We start from the raw sequence: 17,226 nt of genomic DNA on the forward strand, positions 1-17,226 counted from the left end.
CAGACACCGCCCGACATTAAACGCGCCCTAAACGATTCGCTCCCTACGCACGTACAAGCTGCGCTCGGCAAGGTCGCTGCGCGCGGTCCCGGAGAGAAAGAGAGCCGCGCTCAGTAACTAGCAGCCGCCGCGCCATACCAGTGCCTCAAAAGTCCCTAAGCGATTATGTCCCTAAGCGCCTAGGAGCTCCACGATTGCCATGACAACACGTGTTAAGCGGAAGTCACTTGACCCGCAGTGCCACGCCCCCGCTGTATCTTCTAGCAACTGGAAAGTCGCGACCGGGACTATAAGCCTCGTATTACACTTGCCGAGCCCGCCTTTTGGACGTGCTATAGAACAGTTGATGTTAGAGTATGTGCTGTCGTATCGTCACTCAGCTCGCGTATAGGTCCGGGTGTGATAAAGTTATCAATGGCGATGCCAATTAATGAACTGCATGCTTCATCTCTTTCTCTCTACAGGAGTGGAGAAGTATTGAGAAGCACATGTTTCCACTTCTTTGCCTGAAGTTGACTTGAGAGGATTGGACTGCAGTTGGCTCGATCGCGTGCGAAGGGCTCAGTTCGCCTTCCTTGAACTCCAACCATTTTGGCACGGTGCCTTCGGACGCTGGCGTACTCGAGCACAGCTGGTCGTGTGGTGGTGAACCTGAAGTCTCTCGGGTGACGCTCCTGCGGCCACGTTTTCTTTTGCGAAGATGATTACTCTACGGTGCATGACTACACTAGACTGTGGTGGTTTGGACGACAGTTCGTGTTGTTGTAAACCTTTAGTTCGGACCAGACACAGACTAGTTCAATCTATGCGTATTTCCTTCTTTGTGCGTGTTGAGTTCACGCTAATGAGTATACAAAGCCTGCACTGTTTTTACGTGGACACTGACCTGTCAATTGACCCTTTCGAACGTTATTAATATATTTTTCTCGTGCTGCCCCGCCACGAACTGACTAGCTTTTTTTTTCGGTGCATTCTTGCTTTTCTTTTTGTATTATCATTATTAGTTGCTTTATGTCGCATGCAGGGACAAAGTCCCCAAGAAAGAGAAAGAGAGTGCTTAGAGGTAAACTTAGAGGTGCCGGGGTAAGACAATCCCAGAGAACACGACCCCTTTTATGCAGCTTCTTTACGAAGAAGGCCTGCCTGCATTTAGTCAACTATAATGTGCCGTATGACAATCTGTGAAACAAACAAAAAAATATAAAGAAAGTCAATGTTTTATATAAGGTGTTCCAGCTAATGTTAACCAAGCTGCCCCCCCCCCCCCCAAAAAAAAAAAAAAATTAGAAAACAAGGTGCACGATAGGATTTTAAGACCTGCGGTGTTCGGTCATCGGAGGTCTGACAATCAAACACCATAGGGTATAGCCACCTAAATATGTTGGGCGAAAATTGAGTCTGTTAGCGATTACAAGGCCTACTTTGACCAATCTCCCTTTCACGGATAACAGTAATTTCAGGCAGAGAATAACAACGCCAGCCAAAAACGACGACGAACAAGATTTCTTGATTCACTGCTATCCTTCGATAGTCCATTCCAGTAATGCATTCTGTCTTCTCCGCCTGATTTTTGACAACTCGCCCATAGTGGGTATGCGACTCTGTCTTTGAGGCCATCATCACCATTAGCATTATTACTATCAAGATGAATACCTGGAACTTAGAAAAGATTAAATTATGGGGTTTGACGTGCCAAAACCACCATCTGATTATGAGGCACGCCGTAGTGGGGGACTCCGGATTAATTTAGACCACCTGGGGTTCTTTAACGTGCACCTAAATCTAAGCACACGGGTGTTTTCTGCATTTCGCCCCCATGTAAATGCGGCCGCCGTGGCCGGGATTCGATCCCGCGACCTCGTGCTCAGCAGCTCAACACCATAACAACTGAGCAACCACGGCGGGTAGCTGAAACTTCATTCTTTAAAAGTAAAATTCAATAAATAAAGCCTCAGGCTTCATATTCGGCTGTCTGGTAGCGCGGGCAGTTCGAAGCCGAAAATAACGGTGGTTTTCGCCACTTTCCGCTGCCGCCGTCGATGAGTGAACAGAGCCTGGCGATGCAGTGGCTTCGGTCATTGATCTTCTTGCGCAGGGCAGGTTGTCTCTTCGTCCAGGCGCTAGACTGCAGTTCCGAAGAGCAGCAAAAAAAAAGAAAAAGAAAAAAGAAAGCAATAACCCCGGGTTCACCGGTATGGCGCGCTTCCATTGTTACTCATCGTGAGAAGCAGCCATCACGTGTTTATGCGTGCAAGGGAGCGCGAGCCTAATCCAAGGGCAGGACCGCTCGCCCTCTTCTGGGAAGGGCACGGGGTGCGGCGCGCAGTCCGAGGAACTCGGGGGCGCCGCCGGTGCTGGGACGACGCCATATGGCGAGCGCGCGTACGCTGGCAGACGCGCCTCGCTTGACTGTCCCGCCTCGCGAAGCGCTCGCGCTCGGCGACCAATGGACGGCCGCGTGTTCACTACGTCGAACGCGTCACTGAGGCTGCACGTGACGACGGAATGCGTCGTCGTCTCCCGAGCGTGTGAGTGCGTGTGAGTGCGCGCGCGTTCTTTTGCGTTCTTGTGTTCGTCTCGCGGCGAACCGTCCCTTCGCCCGTCTCTCTTCCCCCCCCTTTTTTTTTTCTTTACCAGCTCTTTATCTCTCGTCCTGCTCGCAGCTCTTGAAAAAGAGACCACGCGTGGGCGGCCGGCGCATAGCAGCCAGCCGGGAGCCTGCGTTGAACGCGCGCCTCGGAGAGGCAGGCCGTGGTCCGCGACTCCCGAGTGTCGGTCGGTACGCATCCCTCGTCGCTGATCGGAGTGAGCTCGTGCTGGGCTGTCGGGCGTGCGCAGGCGCTGCACACGAGCTGTCATCTGCAGGGAGCTCGCTTTTGTGACAGGATTTCCATCGTTTTTTTTTTTTTTCTACTTCTGCTTTTCCCGAGAGTTCTTACTCGTATCTAAAGGTGATTTCGTCTCCTCACAGCGCCAGTACGATGTCGAAGGTAGCGAAAGTTGCATTGTTTTCGATTCTGTGCGCCTTCTTCAGCACTGGAGACGCCGACGGTGCCACCATCCTCGAAAGGCTGCGGAACAGAATATTCTCTACAAAAAAACATCCACTTATACTAGGTATGTGCCAAATCTTTCTTTCAATGGACGCATATATTTTTACGCATTGAACAAAGTGTTGCTAAGGAAGATGCTGCACGATATGCTCAACGAGTGGTTGAGGTATGTCTGTGCTGCCCCCCCTCCTCGTATTTTTGCTTCTGGCGATGATTACTTGGCCTGTACTGTGTCTGTAGTAGGACATCTCATGTAGATTCGTTTCTGTTTTGACTGGGTGAAAGTATCTAGATATACGGCCATAAGTGAACCTGTGGTCTTAAACATTGGATAAGTGTCCCGTTAAACTAACATTTGTACTTTCAAACACAAGCTGCTGTGCGGTGCGTCAGGTGATGCAGGATTTGTGGAAAGTGTAACCGCTTAAGGGACTTCCGCATAAGCGGGTGAAATCGGTTACGAGGTGCTGACATTCTTTGACGAACACGCCTGGGTGCCTGCTATGAGCACAGTCCATTCATTTGGTATCCTTTCATCCTTTCTGTTGTTAATGATGATGATCGCTTACAATGTACTGTATAAAGAGATGCACCACTCCATATGAGGTCTAGCTGACACGCACTTTTCCTACGGGTTTAATGGGTGGGGGAATTAACGATAATACACGGTACTATCATCGGACGAAATAGGGAGATCTACGGCGTCACTCTTCTTGCTTCAGACGCGGACAAATGGGGCATTGTAGTGTATTAGCGCTAGTGTACGTGCATTTGTGCATCTGTTTGAATTTAATTTTTTTCTTCCTTGTAGAGGAAGTTTTGTGTTTGTGCGTCTCTATGTGTGTGTTGCGGTAAATTCAATGCTGTTTCCTCGCTGGGAAGAGCGTTACTCACTCACTGTCCGTGTTTTATGCCCGAAAAAAAAAAAACGAAAAAAGAAAAGAAAGAACATTTCGACGAGTGCTTGTCCAACCGGGAAAGACTTTAGCAAGGGTATATACGACTGTAATGCATCTCCACAGTTTGCAGTCAAGACGAGTTAAAGCCAATAAATGACGAGGGCTATAAGCAAAGGTTTCAGAAGAGGAGGTTGCTACTCTTAACATACCTGCCAGTTGATCTGAATAAATCACTAGGGGCGTTCGAATACCAATATTTTTGAATCTAACAAAGACGACCTTCGAATATCGAATACTGAATATTTCCAATTCATGAACGAAGTGAAATAGATTGGTTGCACGAAGTCCGTTGGCTAAAAAGAAGGAGAAAGAATTGAATAAAGAGGGCTTCTTTACGTTATTTTATAAATGCAATGCCGTTACACAATGTCAACTGATAATCTGTTAAATGAAGAAAAGAAAGAAAAACAACAACACCTGAAGGTTCATTATATATGGTTCACCTGTGACAATGAGAGTAATAAAACAAAGGAACAGCACGTCACCAGATGAGCGTAGTAGAACTGTGTTTGCATTGAGCAAAGGGTAATACTACAGCCGCACACATCGTTCTAAAGGATCCAAACGTGGTTCAGTTGGCCAAATAATAAATTGCTTTGACTAAATCGAAACAAATTCGCAGATTGCGAAAGGCGAGCCATGTTTATTTAACGACTGCAACCGGCTATGCAGACGTGATTTGCATGTGTTCGCTCAGGAACGGATACTTCTGCGCAACAAGCGCGGTCCTCAGGGAGTAGTCTCATTCGTTCTGAACAATCTCCACTTGCATTGGTCCTGCTGCCTGCAGTATGCAACAACTGTTCTTACTCCGTATGTGTACAGTACTCGAAAAGATGCGAATATTCGACATGTTCTAATATTGCATTCTCGAACCGAATACGAATCGGATAGCAAAGACTATTAGATTCGTATTCAAGAGAGCGTGAGAGATGGTAAAGGCAGGGAGGTTAACTGGAAGAGAAGTTTCTGGTTCGCGTGCCCCTATTCACACTCCTGTTTTAGGATGTTGGCACACCGAGCCTGAGTTTACAACCAAGTTATAATAGTGGGCAAACATTCTACTGGTTTGTGCGTTTCTTCCGTGCTAATTATTGGCTGAAGAGACTGGTACACCGCATTACAATTTGTTTTAACTCACAAGAAAATAAAGACATTAATATATTTAATATGTCCAAGAAAGAGTGGAAAAAAGTATTTATTTACAAATAGTGGAGTGTAGTTACTTTTACCGCTTATCCCGTCGTACCTCTACAATTCGTTCACACTGTAGTGCATTAAACATAGCGGCTGATGTTTGCAACATAAGATTTCGTACGCGGTTGCTCGTTTTGTATTACCAAGCTGTTTTGTAATTGAACTTGGAGCAGGTGGCCACTTTTAATGTCTGTTTATGCACTGTTTTCGTATCTACTTCCCTTAGAGTGTGCTATTTTTTGTTGTATATTTGTAGAATTCATTCTTCCTGTATATTGCATTACTGTCACAGATTCCAGCAACTGGTGTATTTTTATACGACTGTCGGTCCTGTTGCTTTCTATATTTCAGCTAGCCTGCAGCTTCGTTTATTGTGTCGAGCAATTGTATATTTTGGAAGGATTTGGATAAATCGAAGTTTATACTCGTATACTTGCCCTAAATGACAACTTTAGTGCTCGTTTTAGGCCTGCTAAAGCAGCGTTTTCTAGTGCCTAAAAATCCGGTCTCTAGTCATAACTAAAGATCTTCTATAACGTCAGATGACACTCGCAGTTTCTGCTCCGTATTGCTGTGTGGAGCTCAGAATCTTGTTATTTATCAGGTCTTATCACTGGCAGTGATTAACAAAGCAACCACGGTTTTTACACGCGATTAAAGAGGCGCTGACGTTTTTCTGCCATTTTTTGTTCGTCATGTAGCATATGTCCGCCTAACCGCAACACATTCTCTGAGCGCAGGATGCGAGAAAAAAAAATTTCTTCGCCTGAGTAAACGTTTGTTTCTCTCTCTCGCCTGCTTTGCACCCACCCTCGAGTTCAATAGATTGATTTTATTGATAGGAAAGACAGAGAGGTCGACCTCAGCTAAAGTGCTCTACTCTGTACTGGGGAAGAGGGAAGGGGAGTGAAAGCCGAAGATCGGCGCACATAGCGGCTACCCTCCTGATAAACTGTTGTCATCCTTTTTGTTGTCTATCGTTAGTTTCTGCTTCGAAAGTGTCCTACACTGACCTCAGCGCCCGCAAGTAAGCCCACACACACATAAAAAAAAATAATGACGTCGCTTTAGCAGATAAGAAACCGGCCTTATTCTTATCTCTAGGTCATTTTCTAGCTTGTGACGCTGACTCACACCTATGGCACCACGTCGATGTTGCAGGTTCAAGCGAACCTCGATAGGACGGCGTACTCGTTATGACGCCATCAGCCGAAAGTATTGAAGAATGCTGCATAGATTTGCTGACTTCATAGGTCACGCGTACTTGTGCACTCCGAGATCAACGGTCAATTTAGATCGACACACCGGCCCAAATGTGCATGAAGAGACGAGAGAGCGAGAAAGGAGGAAATGCGGCTGGCTTGTATACCGAAGCGTGCTTTTGCTCAATACCGGTGAAGGAGAACCTTAACAGGACTGCCTTCCGGTCGTTTTTTATGGTCGAATCCTTCGTATGTCCCGCGACAGGCTATAGATGGCGAGCCTGCTGCTCAAGCGGAACGAACTCGATGTCGAAAATGTTACAGAACTTGGTTAAAGTGATGTGCGGCATACTCAAAACGTGGTACCAACGCCAGTGCGCGTATATCGGTTAAATTTGACTCAGTCATGCGCGGGGTTTTTATGTCAAGGACGAAAAGAAGTAACGAGATCAAAACAGTTTATCTTTCCAAGTTCCCCCCCCGTTCATGCCCATATCTAGATGATAGTTAAACGTTCCGTTCATCTTTTGTAGTACGTTTTATCGCATTGGCCCATATCTACAACAATAGCTTTCACTTTCGTTCACAGTGAAGTACTTCCTCCTTAAATCGAGGTCGCCCGTGATTGCGTGAATAGCGAGCGAGTACACGTCCGGACCCGATGTATGAATCTCCACAATACATTCTCACAATACCAAAGCGTTTGCGTTTGGTGCTGGGCGTTGCATATCCATTGAGCTGCGCCTTCCCCGTGGAGTGTTTTGGAAGTAGTTCTTCCCGCCCACTCAGCAAGTAGACTGCGCACGACCAAAATAACGAACCATCTCAGCATGAGATAAGTATGGCGCGCTGGGTGGATTACAGAAGCGGCTCTTCTGAGGCAACGACCGCGGCTCAAGCTGTATTTGATGCACACCGGATACTAGCGTGTACCGTTGTGACATCGCGCATCTATCATACTTGATAAAGTCTTAAAAAAAAAAACACGCACGTCAATGCAAGTTATATATAGGGCGTTTTATTTTAGCTGCACCAATTTTTCAAATGTCGCTTAAGGCAGGTAGCACAATTCTAACCCCTTGAACTAAATTACTCGTTGAGGCGTAGATTACTTCCACGAGAAATCAAGTGCGTACTTGACTAATTAACAAGATTTCACTAATTACGTATTTTTACTAATTAACTCTTTACTGACGAGTGTTGCCTACAGGCAACATAACATCATTTTTTTCTTGTCGAGTTTCGGTGTTGCTTACAAAGTTTCTGGCTACATGTATCCGGTCAACGTTGAATGACAGGCAGCATGCATAATTTGTTGGATTAGACTAGGAAAACCGGACAAGAAAGAAGTAGTTTGGCACGCGGCTCACTTTCTTTTGAAAGTGTGGTCAGAGGAGACAGAGCGATGCAAGATCTCCGGGGATGCACTGGTGTCACACACGTGATGTGAAGTAAATGAAATGCACACCTATGGTTCACATACGACGAGAGCTGTCTGTACAAATTCCAAACGAAGCCATTGGTGGGTTCGGGTGAAGCCCACTTGCAGTTTTATGCCTGGAGTTTCCTTCCCTCTTATTGGTTAAAAAGTTTCCGTAAAATATTTTTCTTTTCTTTCCCTTGATTATGATTATTCTTGATGTGTTTTGCACATTCAGGCAGATAATAAACATTTCTTGGGGAATATTTATGTGTGCCGTCATTACAGGGTTTATTTACAGCACATATTGCAATCTGCGAATTGTAGCTAGTGAGTTTGCAAGGCACATTGACTTGGAACGAATTCTGAGGATGCCACCTGTTTCGAGATATCCGCCGCCAAACTCGTGGTGAAAATGCACTGTTGCTCCACTTATATATATATATATATATATATATATATATATATTTAGTGAAAACGCTGTCGCATGCATGGAAGCCCTAAAGTAACTGGAACGCCAATGCACTTCGTCGGACATTTTGAAAATTAATATCTCGAAAGTGGCGTAGTCCCGAGAATTCGTTCCAAGTGGATAGCCTCGCGAACTCACTGGCTACAATTAGTTAATTGCTGTATGTGTCGTAAGGTAATTAAATAGCTAATTAGTGTAATTATGTTAATTATTCAATTAAGCATTTTGATTTCTCGTAGAAGTAATGTCCGCCTTGCCAAGTAATTCAGTTCATCAGCTAGAACTGTGCTACCTGCCACAGGCGATCTTTGACGCAGCTAAAATAAAACACCTTATTTCGGCACAACCCAGACGAGCTATACGCACAACAGCATTGCTTCTGCTGCCTCCTGATTGATTCCGAAATCGCCTTACATGAGCATTCGTACATTGCACCGCCATCGAGATGCGGCCACCGCAGCTGGGAACCAAATCGCGATCGGTGGAGCCCTTAGTGGAAACGAGACTGAAGCGCCGCTGCTTCGCACTTTTGTGCGCACTCAACTATCCCCTGCCACTTTCCTTCCTTAAACGGCCGCAAGCCTGGCCCTAGTGAAATCCGCGCACACGGCAAGGAAGACAACGCGCGTTCGTGAGCGTGTCTGTTTCCTTCGCTTCCATCTCACGTGGTTAACCTGTGCATGTACCACATTTCACTTTCTCGCTCTGGTTCCGTATGGTAGCTATACTCAACTCGATCCCTTGGATCTTGTCCCAACTGCGTAACCACTAGGCCCTGTTTTGTTGGTTGCGGATGCCCTACTGCCCACCACTACGACTGCTTCCATGGTAGTACAGATATTTGAGCACAAATCGACCTACAGGACGAGTGAGTGCTTACCGCTCATATTTCGTTATCTTGTACTGACACTGCATTTCGCCCTTCTGTGCTTTTTTTTAAAATTAATACAGTCAATTTTACAAAGATTAGACAGCTCTAGCTGAGCCGTGCTCCTGCCTTCTTCATAAAGGACGATTCTGCTAGCCCTGTGCTTCCTAATCAACCGCATGTTGCACACCGTGGCAGAGTATATTGTCTCAGAGTTCAAACAGCTCAACTTTGGGGTAGTCCACTTTACGCGCGCCCAGCTATACATGCATGGGTCGTCGCAATGAGGCAAATGGGAAGCCCGCATAGCCAAAATTCATTGTTTCGCCGTAGTAAGGAGCTATATTTAACTGAAATTAGACCTACTCTTGACGGAGCTTCGTCGTGGCGTGTCATTATTTAAACTTTCTGTACCGCTGAGCAACCTTAAGATTGGACACGCGTACAATATAAGACGATTTCAGCCAGCCAAAACACGACCATTCATCGTCCAGTTTTTAAGATTTAGAGAAAAATCTAGCATACTGTCGGCAGCTTCAGAGTTTAAGAACGCATGTTTCTCGATCCGCGAAGATTATTCAGCACACCAAGCACGGAAGAACTATTACTCGTATGGTTAAATGTGTAACTCTACTTTCAAAACCCATTAAGCAAGCTCATTCTCGACAATAAGCAATGTACGTACAACGCTTATTCTGATTCCGTATAGTTGAAGTAAAGATATATCAGTCATTATATGCCTTCAAACAAGCATGTCTCTTTCCTCTCCAGCCCAGTCAAGTTTCGTTAACCGTGCCTATAGTTATCAAAGTATAGTGTTGATGACGAAATACATACCACTTTTCTTTCGAAAAAAAAAAAACTGTGGTAACCATGAACTGCCGTAGATGATAAATTTAGATACGTAATTAATTTACTTTACCGGGTGGGACGTCGGGGAAGTGGTGTAATAGTTCCCTGTGAACGACAGCGTTCCTTCTATAGTACTTTAAAATTGAATCTACTAAACTGCGAAAGCGCAATATTTTTTTCTTCTTCCATTTAAGCACAAATGTTATGAACACATGTTATCGTGTACTGCATGATGGTTATTTTGCGCGGGACCTGCTCTCTGCCCCACTGCTAATTTTAACCCTCACTTTCCCCGAGTGAATTTCATGCGGTCCTAACGGCTTTAATTTCCCCTATAATTCCCTGAACAATTTCAGCTTCCCTTGATTTTAAGGATTTTCTCGACACGGTCCTTAAAATTAACCTTACTCAAAGTTAATAACCGAACACGTTGGATAAATAACATCCTCCATTTTAGTTCTTGTTCCGAGCCCTGATTTCTTTAAATCACAATCTTGTTTGATGACATTTTGTGAGCATAGCATGTCAAACCTTATTCCAGTTGCTATTCGTCATGATTCTATTAAATACATTCAAAACTACAAAAAGCTGGCTTTTCTAAAATACATCTAAGGAAACTCTAATTTCAATTACATTTTGTTTCATTTGGTATCTCTGAATCTCATTGAACAGTTAAAGAAAACTGGCTTTCATACAAAAACAAGTCGCTATTTGCTTATCTAGGTTGCTCATTGAAATAAGCTGCTTATCGAAATGTATGTGCCGCTCGTTTGGAACTCGCGGCGATACGGGAATAGCTTGGTTTTCAAACTCTATTAGAAAATTATCATAACAAAAGCGACTTTTCCGTGAGGCTAAGTTGTCAAAGTGTTCTTTTAAGTGCTAAAGTTATCTGCAATGCTTGCACGAGTACGCTAGCCTGTTAGAAAAATTACAAGAGGCTGTGCAAGAGGCGTTTAGAGAAAGCGTGCCGTCCGTTGAAACAGAACATCAGTCTCTTGATCGAATAGCTCCAACTGTGAAGTTTGTCGGATGCAGAGAAACGGTCGCACACTTTCTCTGTCAGTCATCTTGCTTCCGTGCTCAAATAATAGTGCTCTCCACCATGCTAGACACGCTCAACAACCGTTCCTTCACGGTATAAAAAATTACCCCCCCCCTCTCCCTCCCCCCCCCCTCCCCCCCCCCAAAAAAAGTCAAAGTTGACATATGTTATTCAGTCAGTATTTTCCTTACAGGGTCAGCAGAAAAGTGTTTGCATGGGAGCAAGAAGCTACTGTTTTAGCAGCTTGACGAGGCTCCTACCCCCATTTGAGGACGCAGAGACAGTGCTTCGTACATGCAGATGATCATACATCACTTATACGCGTATTTTAAATAGGCATGATAAGGTAGTAAGGAAAATAAATGGTGTTTTTCCTAAAGTTCAGCTCTCCAGTTATGGTCATATAAGGTCGACCAGTACAAGACACTTCCTTTTTGCGCGGCAGTGCGCCTACAGTGGCGCGAGGCGCGAACTGGTATGAGAGAGAGATTAGATTCCAGTGTTTCAAGAAAACTTGCCTTCCAGATATTGCAAGTTCTTTTTCTAGCTTGGCCTTTTATACTCTGCAATTTAGGTCTGCTCGTGGTTTTAAACCCTAGGGATCTCGCGTGTCAGTATGTTGTAAGGGTTATAAGGAATTGTTATCTGCATGTTAATGCTCTCACGTCCGTCCCGGAAAGCCCCCTATAAGCATGTAAGCATGTACGGTACATGTGCACCCGACTACAACGGTTTTCGAAGCACGGATGTCGGGAAAAAGTTGAATTATTACCTAACTATCCGCTCGTCCCGGAGTTTAGGAGTGTAGGGTGGTGGTCGCACGGCGAGGTACACACTGCAGAAGCGGATGCGTTTGATTGCCGCCTTCAACGAACGATCTTTTTTTATTTTTATTAGTTTTGCTGATCACGTGCTGATATATAAACCCTTTGGTACCAGGGGTATGTACGTGATTCATGCATGCGGAGTCATTAACATAAATATATTTACGTAGTTAACCACATATTATTAGCGTAGCGCTCTACAAGACGTGCAAAAGGCGCACGCAATCACATACGTTGGTTTGAATATAGAGACGCGTGCACGCTTGTGAGTCCTAAGAGGCACCGCACCAGTACGTATGCTCCGCGCTCTTTCTCCTCTCGTAACATTTACCACACTGCGTTTTTTAACCGAGCCTTTCGTTTTATTCCTCTTTGTACTATTTTTGAGCGCCAGTAAATTAGCAAATTTTTCTTTGCCTAAAGTGAGGTATATATACGTCGCATCATACTGCTTTTAATTGCGAAGAAATATTGTAGATCACACGTAGCCACGGAAATTTCGTGTTCCTTGAACCAAACGGCACAGTGAACGAGATAAATATATCGTGCCCCGTATATTTTTTCGAAATGAGCCAGTTGCGTAAAAGCACACAGGCTTGCGAGATATGCCCGAGAGTACAACAGTCGGCAGTGCGGGAGAAATGGCTTATCTGTATAGCTCAGAAGCCGTCAACGGCCAAGACATAGCACCATCACTTGTTCTGGCTGTTTCTCTGTCCTTGCTTTTTTTTCTTCCAAAGGACAGGGGTGGTGTGATCGAGATGACGTGAATAGCGCCAAAGCACCGGCTACTGGTGTCGTCGCCTGCGCGAACTCGAAGTCCATCTGCAAGCGACCGACTGTCTACGAAAATAATTAAGGCGATTTATCGTCCTCTTGTAATCCTATTCACATACGCAAACTCTAAAAAAGAACGAAGTTAGGAATTTAGCATTAGAAAGTACTTTGTACTATCGTGCTGGTTGACAACGTAGAGCTGAAATCACCGCCACGAACAAGGCGGCGTTCGCGAACCTTCTCTGCGAACCGCGCTAGATCCTAAAAATGAACTGACGAAACGACACGAGCGTTGGCTAATAGTTGCTAATGGAAAGCTCTGTCCCAAAGACTAGCTGCATCGATAAGAGAGAGACCTTGTAGTGGAGAAGTCCGGGGTTCTTTAAGGTGTACCTCGAATCCCAGTAAACTGACGCTCATTGCATTCCGCCCGCATCAGAACGAGGCTGCCGCGGTCGGGAATGAAATGCACAATGTCATGCCACACAGAACACTATTTGATATGTTTTTATTTTCTATTTTTGCACTGACAGTTCTATTTTGAACGCAGCAAAATATGCATATTGCGGGAAAGTGACAGGAAAAGAGAGCGCAAGTAGAAGAAAACATAGATGCATAGAATTTAAAGAAAGAATAAAAACAAAGAAAAGAAAGCCAGTGAGGCGTTCGTGTCATTTACTCCTCGTCATTTACTATTCGCATGTATGGGTCACAGCCAACTAGCTGAAGTCAACAGCTTTCTTGACTTTAGGTTTCGCACGACTTGAGACTAATTGGTTAAAAACTTTGTTCGCGACTAAATTCAAACAGTGGATTAGCGGGGAAGTTAATCTTTCAGTCGCCTTTCTCGCAAGTTCAGTCGCACTCCTGTCACTCGCGAGAGCAGCGTACTAGTTTCCTTCGCGTGTGAGACTCAAAGGACCTTCTTTTCGAAAACGACAGCAGTGGCGCGATATCGCATGCACCGCTGAGGTCACCAGGTTGAGCGTTGTCGTACGCAGTGCAGGAAAGCACCGTCCTGCGCTCTCATTCTTTTCTGTCGCTGTCGTCCGTTTACTTCAGAGCTGGTCACAAGCGTCGCTAAGCGCTCGGAACAAGGAACGCGGTTGTCTGAGTCAGGCGAAAAACGGCAGCACATGTAGCGTGCATGCTGGGGACTAATTAACTGGAAGACGGCTCACGCTACACTTCCCTGATTAATGACAAGCTGGCGGCAAAGGGTGCAACCTGCGCTGCGGAGAAGAGGTCGTGACCTCCGACTTCACAGCCAGGGCTCTGTGGCGCACATGTTGCCTTCGAAGCCGAGAGGCGGATCAATTTTGGTGTATTCCTTGTCGCGATGCCCCCGCCCCGCGGACATCTGGGGCGCAGTCTCGCTCGCCCTGCGAGTCGATCCGGCGCGGTTGAGTGACACGTCCCTGGTTGGAGGCGGGGCTCGCCGACTAGCACGACCTAGAAAGCCGCAGTGCTTGCCGTCAGACCAGTGCGATAAGGATCACTTGCGTGAGGCTACACCGCCACGTGTTCAAGGTGGCTTTATCATGAGGCAGGAGTTCTCGCGTATGGCTGAGACAGCTTGGATTCTGTCTCCGTCGCCGCGCGTTCTTGTCTCCGTCGTCGTACGAGCCACCTACGGCGTGTGCCTTGTCCGGAAGGAAGGACAGATTAGCGTGCCACGAGACAGCTCCGATTTTCTCACGCGCACCGAGTCGTCGGTTTTAGGACGCAGCTTACGGTTCTCACCACTTCTCTTTACGTCTTGCTTGTTTTTACTGCGAACAGCAGTTTTGTGCTTAGAAATGGGCCGACTGCGTTGGTTCGTTCCTGCGTTCGTCACATATTAGTGCAAGCAGGGCACAAAGTGACGGGGGGGGGGGGGGGGGGGGCTTATTAACGTTGTCAGTGAGTTACCAGTACTTCCTTCGGTGGCACTGGAATTTTCTTGATGCGTTTCAGTATATCACAGGAGAGCTGTCATGATCGTGTGGGATTCTTTAAACGTATCCTGAAGTCCGGACATTCGTCCGGGGCTCATAATTGCTACAATAGGGGATATTTATAACGCATAGGGACCTGGAAACGCTGGCCGCGTCTACCATCTTTCCTACGGCGTATATTTGCCAGGCGGGTGCATGTCGACCGGTGCAGCGATCGTCGCCGGGCGATGGTTCAGATCTTCGCAATGCAACGATCGCCTTCACCATCCAGCAATTAAAATGAATAGGGAACTTCACTGTGATGCCACAAATCAACGAAGCCACGCTGACGATTTTTTATGCATTGAATTATTTGTATGGACGGTAGCCTTAAGAAGCCGTACTGTTTTGAAACCGAAATATATGCCTAGCCAACTCGAAAGCAGCGACACGCGCTTCGGACCCGACCGAAGTGCCCTGAAAAATTGCTTATTCGGCTCTTGAATTTCCGTGTCAATATTGCAGAATTACTTCGCGTTGGAACTCAATGCACCCGATTCTTTGCGTCTGCAAGAAAATGCAGCGTCGCATGTGTGTCACGAAATCGATGCTCCATGCAGGCAACTATAGTATAATCAGCAGTGTGGTTGCTCCGTTCGCTATAAATGGTTTCTCACTTCAAGTGTGCGAACTGAACGTGTGCAAAACAAACAGTACGTACGTTCATGCGCTGTGAAGATACAGGACAAAGATGATCGAGAAGTTGAATGCGAGGAGATGGTTTTGTGCGCCGCTTTTCGCCGCAGGAGGTGTTCGCATGATGGGTAGCGAGATCCCTCATGTTCCCGCCACGCGAGTGCGCCTGCGGCATCGGCGCGCTGCGCGTGTTTTCCTCCGTTCGCGCTCTCGGTGAGGGCTAATTAGGGCTTAATTATCGCGCTGCTTCTGTGCTTGCGGCGTCTGAAAGTAGATGATTGTACATTTTACAGATGCTCCGGCTGGAAGCACAGTGTAACAACATGAGCCAGCCTGCAAACGCGGTGCTGATCGGCGGCTTAGTGCCGGATCCGAAACGCGAGAAGCACAAAGTAAATAAGTGCCGAAAGCAATGTATGGACATCGGACGCATGTGCAATTCAACAGTACGCTGCGTGGTAAAGCAGCGACACCTTGGGAATTCAGCGCGCGGGAAGATACGATGACTCTTGATATAAGAAGGATAGTAAACCAGGGGACAAACGGTTCAATTTTGCGCCCGATCCTGAGTGCGACCTATCATACCAGCAACCACATCCAACCAGTTTCTAACAGGTTTCAAGAACCAGCGCGACCAACTTTCCAACGCTTCGCACGTTGTATATATGTCCCCTGATGTAGAAAAAAAATATATTACCGTATAGTTAAGCTGAAAAGGGGAGTGCTCCGTTGCTGTACTAACAGGAGCTTTCGCCCTTTTTACCCGTTCCCGTCTTTAATTCCTGTTGATAACAAAATTAAATGTAGTGTAACTAACTTTGCCACCTCGCGGCGACAAAACGAAAGTTGAGAAAGGTAGACATTATTTCTGTATTTTAAGTATTTTCGCTTGTGAACCTACGAAAAACACGATGCGACTTACATTAAGGGTATAGAAAAGCTTGTCTACGTTTTAGTGTGCGCAGACGACCTTCCCGTCGAGTTTCCAAGCGTCCTGCTCAGTCGCCATCTTGTTTAGACAGGGAATTAGCCTGCATCGTTCTTGGCTTCTATGCTGTCTTCGCGAGGCTGTCTACTTTGACATCTTCATGAGAAATGGAACGATGGCCGCTGTCCGCTTAGCCGTCTACTTTGCCGTCTAAGGCGAGTATTGGAACACAGCCCATACTGCTGCAACACGTCATTATTACCACACCTGTTCTTGCTGGTTCCCTCTGGACTCACGCATTGTTTTCAGTTTCGTCATGAAGGGGAGAGCGAGTTGTTCCACCGGGAACCAAAAAAGTTGGTTCGTTGAGTACTTTCTCGTCGCAGCGTAAAAGAAAAAGGGCAAGGCTATGTACATTTGATGGGAATAAGTTTGCCTTTCTTACCATATCAAACAATTTCTTGAATTTTAATTGCTGATTCGTGCCGTGTTCTAGGGACACTGCGTCAACAAAGCGCGAAGAAACATCAATTTAAACTAAACTGTGAGGTTTATAGGCCCGAAACTGCGCAGTGGGCTATGAGGGACGTCGTGTGGTGTTGGACTATCTTTGACTGTCTGCGGTTCTTTAACGTGCACCCAATGCACGTTATACAGGCGTTATTGCATTCCGCCACCATGAAAGAACAAGTCTATTAAATACTGGTGACTATGAGATTAAATGTTGCTGGGCGCTTGGAACGTTACTTGCGTAACTCCGCCGCGAGATATTTCAAATTTCTGCAATGGCAAGAAAATTTTAGAGAACAAGTCAGTTGAGTTAATTATTAATTGTGAATGACATTGCCCCGCCGCCTCTTACATGGGCATTTGTGAGCGTGTGTGTCTTTCGTTTCCATTTAACGATAGCTCTCACTCTCGTATGTTTCGTAAGGATCAGCTGAAGCATGTTGTAGGCCAACAAGGATTTTCTTTCGTGTTTTAGGCGGGGCTACGTTATGTTTCTTTCTCTCTGAT

At 46.0% G+C, this 17,226-nt stretch overlaps 1 protein-coding gene across 2 annotated transcripts in view; it reads left to right on the forward strand.

The window, feature by feature from the left end:
- The first annotated feature begins 2,651 nt into the window (after positions 1–2,651).
- The window catches only part of LOC119435991 (phospholipase A2 group XV), a 97,000-nt gene continuing 82,425 nt past the window's right edge, over positions 2,652–17,226 (forward strand). For both annotated transcript variants that reach the window (XR_007468494.1, XM_037702708.2), the window contains exon 1: positions 2,652–3,117. Coding sequence is in view for 1 of the 2 variants with exons in the window: in XM_037702708.2 (XP_037558636.1) it covers positions 2,982–3,117 (136 nt within the window). In the remaining variant the exon portion in view is untranslated. The remainder of the gene's footprint in view (positions 3,118–17,226) is intronic.

This window comes from Dermacentor silvarum, chromosome 1, assembly GCF_013339745.2.
Source record: "Dermacentor silvarum isolate Dsil-2018 chromosome 1, BIME_Dsil_1.4, whole genome shotgun sequence".
Lineage (NCBI taxonomy): Eukaryota > Metazoa > Arthropoda > Arachnida > Ixodida > Ixodidae > Dermacentor > Dermacentor silvarum.